This window comes from Botryllus schlosseri, chromosome 1 (assembly GCF_051294905.1).
Source record: "Botryllus schlosseri isolate E-star chromosome 1, Bs_hap1, whole genome shotgun sequence".
In the NCBI taxonomy this organism is placed as follows: domain Eukaryota; kingdom Metazoa; phylum Chordata; class Ascidiacea; order Stolidobranchia; family Styelidae; genus Botryllus; species Botryllus schlosseri.
The window spans coordinates 18,491,969-18,506,420 of NC_137236.1; the positions used below are offsets into that span (position 1 = coordinate 18,491,969).

Here is a 14,452-nt window from a genome sequence, read left to right on the forward strand (position 1 = left end):
AAATAAACATCGTTTCTGTAGACAACATAACACTTTCATGGGGTGAACAGAAAATTTTGAAATTTTTCCATTCATTTTTATATATTATATAAAACAATTTCTTCTCCATTAGCAATGCTGGTCTACTGGTTGGAATCTAACCAAATTTGGTGTGCAGGCTTGCATTAGGTAACCTAACAATTTTATCAAGTAGCCAGTACGATTGGAGGGGGAAAAAGTCATTTTTGCAGTATTTATTGGTGGCCATCGACATGCAAATTGAGTTTATAAGTTGACTCCCTAATTTTTGAGAGATTTCAATGAATCCAGAAATTTTCATCGCATTTTCTTCATTGCAACGAACAACACATTCATATTCGCAATTTATTCACTATAAGCTTTTCAAGAGACCCTCGTCGGAGATTGCAATTCGAAATGGAAAGATGAAATAGGTAGTGTGACATAAGATGGTATAACAACAACGAGAGATTTCACGAAACGAGAGCGTTACGCAAAAATGCGATTAGTGCAATACAAATAAGCTATAATATATATAGCCAGAGACGCAACACTAATGAAAAACACGGAGAGAATAGAGTCGGTCCTTTTGCCGACAAAGAATCTTTACATTTCGAATTGCAATCTCCGTATTATACTGACAGCCACTACCAACGAGGGTCAGTTGGAAAGCTTATAGTGATCAAATTGCGAATATGAATGTGTTGTTTGTTGCAGTATTCAAATTCTGTACCACAAGGAACCTATTTTCTTCATTACAACTTTATTTTTCAATTTTAATGTAGTACTGCTTTTAGCAATCTGCGCCGCACAGTACATATGTGAACGGCACAGGAAAATTATGCACCCCATATTGAAATATCAATTTGGAATCATGTGCTCCTCACGAAAGGAATCTGGTATGGTTGGGCGACTCTATTATCTTTCACTGTACCGGCAATCCTGAGGGCATGTCATGTACTAACAGCATGCAACAAAGTGAAGTGAAGATCCATACCATCATATCATCATATATAACTTGCCCAAAATTTTCGATAGCTCCCCTTCGTAAACTCTACCAGTGAATCTGATCGCATGCGCTGAGAAAAGTTAGATTATTGATAGTAAGATGTGAAACATTCGTGAATCTGAAAATATTGCGCGACTATATCGAATACCAGAAACTATTGATTACATGACCATTTGTCGATATGAATAAATCGATTAATCCAGAATTCACCGGAAGTGTACAAGGACAGTTTAACATGGGAATTTGACTATTTGGAGTCCAGGTAGTTCATTACGACAACCCCGTGGACGTGGAATGCGTCCTTAAGGTATATGAATGATCGAAATACAGCCGTGACTAGCAAAAGGTTGGGCATCACTGTTTTAGATCAATGTCTACACTAGTTTCGTGCAATACATTATTGTTATTGTTTGTTAGCTTATTTGACATTCTGAGACAAATACAACACCAGAACTAATTCGTAGCCAACACTCAACACTTGAAAATCAACTTTAATTTGGTTAATTATCATTCTTTCTGTTAACTCTAGGAACTTTTCGTACAGGATCGTCATTGACTTGACTATTGTCAGTCATTATTGCCACACAAAAGATAATCAATGTGATATCTGTTGAAAAGAATTTGCTGGAAAGAGTAATCTCAAGATTCATATGGAAATGGATACCGGTGTCCGACGTCACAGCTGCGATGTTTGTGGAAAGGAATTCACACTAAAGGGCAATCTGAATAAACACATGGCTATCCACTCTGGTGTTAAAAGCTATAAATGTGATGATTGTGGCAAAGGATTTACTTACAAGTGCAACCTAAAGACGCATATGAGAATACATGGTGGTGTGCCAGAAATGTGCCAGAAATGTGATATTTGTGGAAAAGTATTCGTTACAAAAGCCTCCTTAAGCCGCCATCTTGATGTCCATGCTGGTGTCAAAAATCATATATGTGGTGTATGTGGGAAAGAATTCACGCAAAAGGGTGAGCTCAAGACACACAGCAGTGTGCATACCGGTGTCAGCAGCCATACCTGTGATATTTGTGGAAAAGTTTTCACTACAAAACGCTCCTTAAGCCGCCATCTTGATGTCCATGCTGGTGTCAAAAATCATATATGTGGTGTATGTGGGAAAGAATTCACGCAAAAGGGTGAGCTCAAGACACACAGCAGTGTGCATACCGGTGTCAGCAGCCATACCTGTGATATTTGTGGAAAAGTTTTCACTACTAAACGCTCCTTGATCCAGCATCTTAATATCCATGCTGGTGTCAAGAATCATAAATGTGGTGTATGTGGGATAGAATTCACGCAAAAGGGAGACCTCAAGACGCACATCAGTATGCATACTGGTGTCAAAAGACACAAATGTGAAGTTTGTGGGAAAGGATTCATTTCTAAATCTGACTTGAAGAGGCATCTTTATGCTCATGTTGATGTCAAAAGATATAAATGTGAAATTTGTTGGAGAGAATTCACTTCTAAATCTGCCTTGAATATGCATCTTGACATTCATGCTGGTGTCAGAGATCATAGATGTGATGTATGCGGTAAAGAATTCACACAAAAAGGTGACCTCAAGACACACTTAGCCATGCATGCCGGTGTCAAAAGCCATAGGTGTGATGTTTGTGGAAAGGTATTTACTCAAAAGAGTAACCTAAAGGCTCATCTTACTGTGCATGCAGGTGTAAAAAATCATAATTGTGATATTTGTGGAAAAGCTTTCACTGCCAAATCTTCCTTAAGAACTCATCTTCTTATCCATGCTGGTGTCAAAAATCATAAATGTGATGTATGTGGGAATGCATTCACACAAAAGGTTGAACTCAAGAAACACATGGCTAGACATGCTGATGTCGTCTAACATAACTGTGATATTTGTTGGAACGGATTGATTTCGGCACTTGCAGAGAAAAAGCATCTTGATGTCCATGCTGGCGGCAAAAGCGATAAATGGGCTATTTGTAGAAGATATTCTTCTCTTCAATCTGCCATGAAAAGACACATTACTGTTCACACTGGTGTCTAAAAGGGTAAATAGTTTATATGTGCGGAAAGATTCGTTAAAACGATTTACCTCAAGATTCATGTTGATATGCATGACGGTGGCAAGAATCCAGGGCTTTATAGCAGCCGTAAACTTTAACTGCCCCAGCTCCGGAGCCGGAGCTTTCTTCTATCATACATTAGCTCCGGCTCCAGCTTCGGAGCCGCATTATTACCACTGCTCCGGCTCTGAAAATTATCGAATGGGTCTGTCTATATCAGGGGTGGCCAACCTGTGGGCCAAATGTGGCCCGCGAGAGGGTTTTGAGTGGCCCGCGAAGTAATAACCTGTATATTATCGAAATCCTGTTATATTATCGAAAATGAATTGCTCAGATTGTGAACTTGCAAGGCCAACCAAAAATTACAAGTCTGGCTGCGACACTTGAGATGTTGACGACTAAAAATATCAGGTTCGACGCTTTGGCAGATCCGGGGTCCAGTCTCATTTTTAGTAAATCGTCGTAAATTACAATAAACCAAAATAGTAGTGAAATTTTTCTTCACGCTTCGCGTGTTTGATTGTAACACGTAACGCGATTTCTTGCTTGGTAGCCTACCATCTCCTGAAAATGCAAAAAAAAAAAATAACTTACACGATTGAGTATAACTGTAATCGCAATTACGGAAGAAAGTATTTTCGCGTTTGTGCTCGCATGTGGGCATAAAATGATTGTTGCATATTATAGAAAACATTCGATATCGATGTGACCAGACGCCGAATAGTCGTGTACTTGCAAACCGAGCCCAGCGGGCGGTATACAGTAAACCCGCAATATAAGCTACTCAAGTCATAATATTATTGACCCAGTTCATTTCTAAACTTTGAAATTTTTACCCGCTTGGCGCGGCTAGTGGACAGCACACTCGTTCGTCAATTGCATGTCCCCGTGCCCCTTTAGCCGAAACGGCTGGCCATCCCTGGTCTATATAGATTACTGATCTACCCATAGGTTAGTTATTTATAGTAATCTAGAGTCTGTCATCCGTCGGTAACATCGGATGCAGCAACGAAGACATAGGTGCCGCCGTGCCAGCTTGTGACGTCATAATGAATGCTTGTTAAGTGTCGATAACATCATAGTTGCACTAGAACGCACTTTACTCCGTGCCATTGCTGTGCACAGCATTACAATTCAGGCCTGCTGTTGAATTATGTGAAATCAGCAGATATGGTTGTTGCATATATAATAGCATCTTATTAAATACGTCGCAGCCAGAGCTACTCCTCAAATAACGGGCTCCAGCTCTTCGTTCGGTCTATTGACTATATAGTCAACTTTTCATGTGCTGCATCCTAATTAGGGCTGGGCAAAATCGAGTACCTGAGTGATTCGATTCTGAATCACGTATTATGCTTCGAGTCGAGTCGAGTATTCGAGTATCACACATTATGACGTCATAACGTAATGTAATATGTCAAAGTTCAAATATGTACCATTTACGCCAAAGCAAAGACTATAATGCCTGTTATCCATCACATTAAAGATGCTTTGATATTTTTTCGACCATACCGATTTCATTGCACTTCGTGACAAGGTTATGGAATGATTATGACTTCGAAAATGTGTTATTTCACGTAAGCTTTGTAGCTTTGTACTATGTTTCGTATGCTTCAATGCAGCCAATCAGTGATTTAAGCCTTCCACATTGGAAACTAGCATCAAAGCTATAATTCTCGTTGATAAATTAACTTTCAGTAGCGAGGAGCTTGTAATTTCAGTACTCGAAAATATCGTCTTTTACTACTCGACTCGAATCATTAAAATTAATACTCGATTCAGATTCGAGTACTCGAATCATTGTGCCCAGCCCTAATCCTAATATGTATCATTTTTTATTGTAAGCTGCATTTTTGTCATAGTAACTGTAATATTTTGTATTTGCCTACACTTGAATGCAATTTTATAACTCATTGCAGAATGCAGAGACATATTATCCACTCAGTTATGTTTCTTAATCCTCATTTTATTGTATTGTTAGTTGTCTTGACTTTTTCAATAATGTCAATTCTAATTTGTTTTCGCTTCTCCAACTCATTGCATGTTATTAACTGTTTTATGATCTTTATATAATACAAGGTAATCGGTAGTGGATACCATTGCATATATGACGGCATGCTATTATGATCAGGTATGCCTAAATAGGTGAAGCAGGAAGGAATGTGTCAGGGTGGTCTTTTAACCAACGGATCTACATCCCACACGCTGATGAGAAAACGCAGTACTATTTACATTATTAAAATAGATAGAAAAGACAATGAATTGAGTCGACACAAAATCCCCCTTTCTACCAACCCGCCGAGCTCTCGTATCTACCGAATCAGAACAGCTTTTCTACATCTCTGGTCTATAAATTGTTTGCTGGGATGGCCAACCAAAAATTTGATTAGTCTGGCCCCAGCACTTGGGATGTGACGACTAAAATATCAGTTCCGACGTATTGGCAGATCCATGGGCCAGTCGCATTTTGGTAGATCTTCGTACATCACAGTAAAGCAAAATATTAAGCGGTAGATTTATCTTGAGTAAAAAATTTTATCACGCTTTCCGCAATATATGTTGAGTCAACATTGTTGACCCTCGATTTCTTGCTTTTAATATTGTTACCCCCTCCTGAACGCCTAATGCACCAGATTAAGTCTAATTATTATCGTAATTACGAGAGAAAGTGTCGTCCAACATGCAACCTTGCGTTTGCACTCGCACAAAGACCGTCAACGATGAAACATGTAGGCATAAATGATTGACGCATGTTGGCCGAGGCTTTCGATATCGATATGTCCAGGCACCGAATAGTCTAGTGCAGTGGTTCTTAACCTTGCCTCCAGCGCCCCCCAGGGGGCGCTGGCGATTTTGAAGGGGGCGGAAACGCTCAGGGGGCGGTATGGGGGGCGCTGGAGAAAATGGCTTCGCAGTAGATGATGTGGTGGTAGGACATATCCAGGCCGTGTTATTTTTGGCATTTCAGGAGCCAGATGCCAAAACTGCCAAAAATAAAAATTTAAAAATGCCAAAAATAAGCAATTTTTGGCATATGCCAAAAATAACACGGCCTGCCAAATAGTGTATTTCGTTCATGGTGTTGTGTTAACATGACCTCGTTACAAGCGAGAAGAGCGTTTGTGAAAGGCAGGTTTCTTAATCTGGGTCCAGCCCACCAATTACGGGTGAAAGCATGGTGTCCTAAATGGTGTGGGCACAGCGAGATTGAACGGCTGACTGCATTTGGTTTACGTCATACTTTCCATTTGTCCAAAGGCAATTTCACAACCATTTTTGACCGGCTTGCCGAGCACTAAATTTGATAAAACAGGCATCAATGAGAAGCTGCCGCAGTACTGATGATTAAAATCTAAATTATATTCTGCTCATGGAACTGGAACCCCAAAAATCAAACACAATTTTTGCATTGTGATCGAGTTGAACATTGTGACGCAACAAACTGTCTGGCTATTTCTGACCATAGTCTCGTTTTGCCAGACAGTCTTGTTGCGTCAATGTTCTTAACAAGCTAACCTTCCCAGGATTCTTCCATGCAAGTTGGTAATATTTAAGCCACCAAGTGACAAAAGTCCTCCGAAATTATATCAGTAGACTGAAGGAGAAATGATAATCGGGCTACTAAATAGAATGTGTTGAGCGACAACACAGGAAACTCCTGGAAAAGGATCGGGAAGAAAATTCTTTCCGCGATGAGATCGATGGTACTGGCGAAGTGATCTCTTTTCATGATGCATGGAAGCCGGTTCGGCCCTCCAAAGATTTTGAAGCTCTGAAAACCTTTTGTGGATGACTGGCAACATTCTTTCCCTCAACGGCTACTGTTGAAGCCGATATTTCCCAGATTCGCTGGGCGAGAAAAGAATTTAGGAGAAACTTAGCTGACCTGAGTTTGGAAGCACTGTTACAGTGCAAACGATTTAAGTCTATTCAACAGCTGTAACAATCAGCTGTTGAGCGTGTTTGTTAGGCTTTTCTTTCTTTTTATTGCTTATTGGCACCGATTCCGATGAATACTGCACATTTTGTGGTTTCGTTTGATATTATTAACCTATGAAATCGTTAGGTTTTTCTTCTTCTTATTGTTTGTTGGCACTGATTATACGTGGATGCTGCACATTTTGTGGTGTCTTTTGACAAACTAGCCCAAATAAAGGGTTTTTGTGACTAATTCGAGGCTGAAACTATCTATTTAGAGGACGATGCCAAAACTGCCAAAAATAAAAATTGAAAAAATGCCAAAAATAAGTTATTTTTGGCAGTTTTGGCATATGCCAAAAATAACACGGCCTGGACATATCGCTAATGAGTAATCAGAGCAAATAAACATCGAAAACTTCGACATAAGTTTAATTGTCCATGGGCGCCTAAATGACTGGCACCGAATGTTCCTGTCTTGGCAATCTAAACCCCAGAAGACGAAGTCATCTGGCAGGGAAAAATTACAAGCCAGTGAAAAAATCCCAATTTGAAATCGTGTGCGTCTTTTAGTGTAGTACGATTGGGCGACAGGGATATCTAAAGCTAGATATTCCTGTAGATATTCCTGTCGGGCGACATCCCTGTTGGGCGATTCTATATTTTTTGATATAGCAGACAGGAGGTCACGAAATAACATCATGCAACGAAGTCATACCAACGGGTTCGCTCGCCCGAACATGTTTAATTATTAGTTACGGGCCCTACAGTTTCCAAGACACCTCACAATGTTCGCTCTACGTTTTGACGAGTCTGCGGCCTGCGCACATTCAACAACTCACTGCGCAGACCCTTGGAAAATAGTGCGTAACGACTAAAAAAAGGTCATAACTTCGGATTTGTTGTGCGCAACGTAGATTTTCTGTGCGCAGGGACCTCGTCAGCACTGCGCACATGCGCAGCTTAGAGGGAACATTGCACCTCACTCAGCTCTAACGGTAAATGGATTGCAAGATATATGCAATTCCCGATCTTACTGACCGATTTTATCATGAATTATCGAAAGTTTTCGCGCTTCGCATTGGCTCGCTAAACAGTACAGTTGATTTCGTGGCTGAAGCGAACAACGTGATGGGGGCTGTCGGTTTATCACCCTATGGAAGCCCAAGACCTAAGTTTTTTTTCGGGGGGCCTGATGAAGTGCCGTTTCGTTCCTGCCAACGGGTATACGCCCGAAGATGTATAATTATTATTGAGCGGTCCTACCCTACATCATTCAGCTCTACCGGTAAATCTGTTTACGTGAGCAGAGAGAGGATAAAAATTGATATCAATATACATGCAATTCCCGATTATATTGACCAATTCAATCATTAATTATTAAAAATTTTCGCGCTTAGCGCGTCTAGGCAAGAATAGCTGGCTCAGTAAATGGACACCCAATGTAGATGACTATAGTATTGCAGCAATTAGAGCTTATGGTCTCTGATGATCTGGATAGAAGTACAGCTAACCAATCGTCTTGGTGCTCGGCTATACAATACTTATCTCGAGAAGCTGTTGCCTTGGGTGAAGTTCTTCGTAACAGATATATGCTCAATACAATGGTTTATTCGACGTTGATGCAGTAGTAGCGTATAGAGTCTCAATCATAATAATCATCTAAAACACTTGTTACAGGCACTTATGTACTAGTCTGGACCAGACATGTGGTAATCGCGATTAGTAATCGTAATCGATTACGACGATTACAGCATTTTGAAGTAATCGTAATCGCAATCGATTACATTCGAAAAAAATCCGAAGTAATCGTAATCGTAATCGACTGCTTCCCATATCTAATCGATTTCTTTGTCAAAGGACGATTACTTTTTGTTTGTACAAGGACTATGACATAAACTGAATATTCGTGAACAAGAATGAGATAATATACCTCGTTAGCGATAGCACAAACGTCTGATTTTCAAACGCCACTACTCATTATTACGTCAGAAGTATTAGCTCCGCTCGTCATTGCGTAACAAGTATCCACAGTCCACACATAGTAAACAGACATGCGATGGACATTGTAGCGTGATTGTAAGAACACCCCAGTGGTGTATATCAGGTTATCAATATACTACAGAAACCCTTACCACGCAGCAGGATATTGATCACCACTCTGCCTATAGTTTCAAATAGTAACTAATGTATTGATGTTTGGTTGTGCTTAGTTAAATGCAGTTTCAACGTTGCTGCTTGCCGAGCAGTAGGCCTACGTACGCACGTACACGTACACCTGACAAAAATTCGGAATTTTGTACTCGTCGAATAAAACATTGCAGTATCAAGAACGAAGCATTACCAATAAACAGCTGCTGATATATATCATAACAGAGCCGTGCTTAGCCGTTTCTCGTAACAGCAGCTCGCATAGTATCTGTATTAAGTTGAAGGCAGAATTTTTATGTTCGCTATATCTTATTCCCAAATAACTACTTGAAACGGGCGCCAATCGTTATTTCACAGGTCATTAGTCAGCATTTGGACCTGCCGCCATAACCATCCGCTTATATAGCCTGACATGTTAGCGTGGGTTGTAGCTAGAATGTGAACCAACAGCAATTCGTCCCCCAGTCCAACCGTTGGTCAATTTTCAAAACTGAATTTCGTCAATAATGTTGGTCATTGCATTAGATTACTATTCATTTTTAATCTCTCTCAGCCCCGAGTGTCAGATTTACCTGTAGAGCTGGGGCACGTAATTCATAATTATAGCATCTGGTATGTTGTCATAATTACTTTATTGCATGCTGTTAATTCGTGACCTCCAGTCTGTTGATTAATCAAAAGATATTGTACTCGCCCAAACGTAGCACACTAAAAGAATATCTTTCGTGAGACGCACACGTAAATTGTCATGGCTTTATTCCTATGTGGATGCGCCGGGTGGCATTTGCATTGTGGGCTCAGATTGGAAGGACAGGACGATTATTAGTCACGCCCACCCAGCGCGGCTATTTACAACGGACGAATACCCTAAGTTTCGGCCAAGGTATTTCTTTGGTGTCACATCCCGTGGAGTTGCGTGTTGGCTGAAACTGCATATCTCTTTTGGTTTGTTGTGGGATCGTGGCGCGGTAATGACCGGCTCCGAAATCCCTGTTCCCATAAAATAGTTATATGCATGTTTTTTCTTGAGGGGGAGAGGTATATGCATTTCAAACCCAGCTATATCTACTGGGGCAGGGGTCACCAACCGTTTTGAAACAAAAAACTACTTCTTGTGTAGTGTGTACTGATTATTGCGACGACCGACGGGTTACCACTTACTCCCACCGTTTATCCGTGCTAGTTGGATTTCTTCACTTAGAGTAAGACAATCAGAGCACTGGGCCGGGTTTCCGCCCTTTACCAAGAACAAAAAACGCTCACACGCCGGGACTCACACCGTATCCTCCGGGCTCAGTTGTGTTCTGCAGTGCGCGCCAAAGCGCTAATCTCCGCGTCGAGACTCGGGAATATTAACTACAGATTCCCGTTGAGCCGCCGCGTGGGCGAAGACGAGCAATGCCCCGAGCGACTGCGTTCGTATGTTCCTTGGGGTCGGCCGACCCATACTCAACTGCTGCTCATGCTCATATGAAACCAGCTTCAACTGTCAAATCTTTCATTTGAATATCTGCTACAGCGACCGCGGGCGACTCATTTGGTCCGCGTTGGTGACCCCTGTACTAGAGACATTTGAATCGCGAAGCTCGAAGAACATTTTCAAGAATTAATTAAATTCTCGAAAATACTCTATAATTTATGTTGGTTTACGAAATACTTTTGAGTCCCCTTCGAGCACGCACCCCGCCCTATTAAGGAATTTGGGGTGCGGCAGGTAAAGACCTGGCAATAATGCAAATCGTTGGGTGCGATAAATCATCCCAATAAAGTTGGGAAATTGGTATATTATGACGTAATAAGCAAATGACGCATGATGTATGAAGAGAGTTGATATCTCATCAAGCCTTTTCATCGCAATCCTTGTATTGTCTTCCAATATATCCTTTGAGATTATAGTCCTTATAGAAGCAAAGCAAATGTAATCGTGAGTAATCATGATTACTTTTCCAATGTAATCGTAATCGACTACTTCCTGATTTTGCTGTAATCGTAATCGTAATCGTAATCGCGTGATTCTGAAGTAATCGTAATCGCAATCGATTACATTCATGAAGTAATCACCCCATGTCTGGTCTGGACTCTCGAGTAATCTCAAAAAGAAGTAGTTCTTATTCGAGACATAGCAAAATATCATGGACGAGTGATCACAGCGGAATAGCTGCATTATTTCCACTCGAAAAGGGAATTAATTAGGAATAATTAAGGAAAAAGCCAATTAGATTATACGACCATGAATGACAAAATCGATTTACTATGTCGAATACAATTTTGGTACAGAAAGGTCACCCCGTCCCCCATTAAAAAGGAAATCGGATAAGTAACAATCACGAGTAAAGACTTTTAATTTCAACGACCCTTTAAGTAATTAGGCTACATGAAATGTTATCCAACAAACTATAATGAATTAGACCTACACGGGTTCGGTTTTAGTATGAGAATTGCAAGAGCAAGGTTTTATACTGCTTTTCGAATATACAAGTTAACCTAAATTGGAATAACACAAACAATTTAATCCTAAGCAAATAGTAAGCCTAACAGATACAAATACATCCACGTGACAGCCCAAATCATCATGAGTGGTACCGCCGCTGTTCACGTGAAGGCAAAATTAACTTCAGTGTGTGGCCGGTATATGTACAATAGTGGCCATTTCAAACATTGCAATATCTCGGTCGATATTGTGACTTAGAGTAACCAACATACTCAAGTCCGCGTAATCTTCAGTTTCGGGCCGTGGCCCATATGCACCAATGTGTTCCTGGTTAGTGAAATTCGTTCAAAATCTCGATCGATAATGTACAACTCGTGTGTGCCAGCACTTTTGCGTCCACGTGCAGGTATCCTGGGGTCTGGCATCGTTTTCGGTTGTAAAAACTGTAATTATCGTCTGCGATTCCTGGCTTGTCTGATTCACACAAACGTCAGCGTATAGCTGTTGGGGGGCTGGAGATTCAGCATGGTCGGCCAATGATTGCAGGGGTGGGATATCGTCGATCGTTAGCGGATATCGATACAGTTGCGTCGGTGAAGTAGCTGCGAACTGTTGCTGTCGACTGTTGCAGACGTTGCGTGGTGTCAGAATCGTACCGAAGTATATTGCCAGGCCGTTGTTGTTGAGTAGGTCGAAATCGTTTCGATGAATTCGCACACACGAGTAGAAGATTGGTACGCCGGAACGCGGAAGCGTGGACGACGGACACTAATCGCCAATTCTGTAAAAAAACTCACGACAGCATGACGAAGAAAGGGAATATACTAGCACGATTACAACTAGCGCAAGATAACAATTCAGCATGAAATAAACACAAAGCCTATCGATAAGTAACCAGTCTGAGAAGGCACCGAATTTAGCAAGGTGTCAACAATATCAGAAACAATTAAAGAAATATAAGGCACGCTATTCCCTTACAGCATTGCAAGCAAGGGGTCAATCTCTGGTGACTGCAGAAACAAATGTAAGCAGACGAGCAAAAGAAAAATTTCTGCACGTGGTAGAAGTAAATGCAAAATGTACAGGAAGTCTGCTAACTAGCGAACTCGTTGATGTATAAGTCAAACATGTCTGTTAAATTGCGATCCAAGTAATAAATTCCCGGTGCGGCCGGGGTCATGGTTTGCGTAATCTTGACAGCGGAGGTGCGATTGATAGGCACTGCTGAGTTTTGTAAAGATAATTCCAAACAACTCACCTCATTTCAACTGACACGCAAGGAGTTACGGAATAGATGCTCTGCTCACGAGGCATGGCGTAATTGAAAACAATTCAAAGATTTATTATATATGTCAGTCAGTAATGGAATTATCAGTCAAACTCACATTGATCAATGTACTACTGTTATGTGTCTGCGGTGATTTTAAAGCTGAAGTCCATATGAAACCACTTTTTGAAATGCCGTCAGAATACCATTACTCAATTTTACGTATAGTGGATTATTTGAATGAAGGATGCGTCATTCCGCAATGGTGTCTGGCGATTATGCAGAACCAGAAAAGCTGTATTGTGAAATTACACTTCTTCGCTAAAAGCGTTACGTAACTCAAGCATCCGTTGGGTTTGAAATCAGCGGAACACGTGGCGATATGGCGTGTGCCCTAAAACACTGTTTTAATATCAAAAGCTGAAAACCACATATGCGTTTTGTGTAAGGTATCCGTCAACGCATTGAAGAAAAAAAAACGATTTCCGTAACTAGAATATTTCGTAATATTAACGGGTCCGTTATCTATGAATCCAGAACCAATATACGCAGTTCAGTTATATCATCTGACCGAACAAGATATGTCATATTTATACCGAATTTTATAATAGGTCTTGCGCTGAGTACGTTGCATTGCGGCGTTCACAATGTTGACTACGAATTCACCGATTACACCTAAATGGCGGAGGCCATAGCTAAGTAGGTTACTCATGATCAGACATGGGGTAATCGCGATTAGTAATCGTAATCGATTACGACGATTACAGCATTTTCAAGTAATCGTAATCGCAATCGATTACATTCGAGAAAAATCGAAAGTAATCGTAATCGTAATCGACTACTTCACATATCTAATCGATTTCTTTGTGAAAGAACGATTACTTTGTATTTGTACAAACAATATGACATAGCCGAACATTCGTGAACAAGGAAGCGATATTATACCAAGTTATTGATAGCGCAAACGGTTGATTTTCAAACGCCACTGCTCATTATTACGTCAGAAGTATTAGCTTTGCTCGTCCTTGCGTAAGAAGTATCCACACGTAGTATAGCCTATATATATTCCATGTAAAATGTGTGATTGTTAGAACAGTGTAAGCCATGTTGTATATCAGGTTATCAATACACTTCAGACGCCACTACCTCGCAGCAAGATAATAACCACCACTCTGCCTATTATGTATTGATGTTTGGTTATGCTTAGTTAAACTATAGATAACTAACCTACGTAGGTTAGTTATCTCTAGTTAAACGCAGTTTTACCGCGTTGCTGCTTGGCGAGCAGTAGACCTACGTATGTAGTACACGTATGTATTGTACGTACACCGGACAAAGATTTGAAATTTTGTACTCGTCAAATAAAACATTACGATGGTTAAAATCAACAGCTGCTGATATATATCATAACCAAGCCGTTCTTTGCCGTTTCTCATAACGGCAGCTTGCAGTATCTGTATTAAGTGGAAGGTAGAATTTTAAGTTTACTTTATCCTATTCTCATATGACTCTACTTGAAATGGGCGCCAATCGTTATTTCACAATTATTCACTCGGCATTTACACCTGTCGCCATAGCTATCCGCTTATACACCATGTTACCGTGGGTTGTAGGTACAATCAGGACCAAAACAGCA

The 14,452-nt window shown here is 40.6% G+C and overlaps 1 protein-coding gene across 1 annotated transcript; it reads left to right on the top strand.

Annotated features, from left to right (window-relative positions):
* The first annotated feature begins 234 nt into the window (after positions 1-234).
* On the top strand, positions 235-5,919 carry LOC145443992 (uncharacterized). The gene is made up of 2 exons (XM_080321897.1): positions 235-818; positions 1,087-5,919. The coding sequence occupies exon 2, from the start codon at positions 1,657-1,659 to the stop codon at positions 2,863-2,865; it is 1,209 nt and encodes a 402-aa protein (XP_080178023.1). The 5' UTR covers positions 235-818; positions 1,087-1,656; the 3' UTR covers positions 2,866-5,919.
* Positions 5,920-14,452: the final 8,533 nt, after the last annotated feature.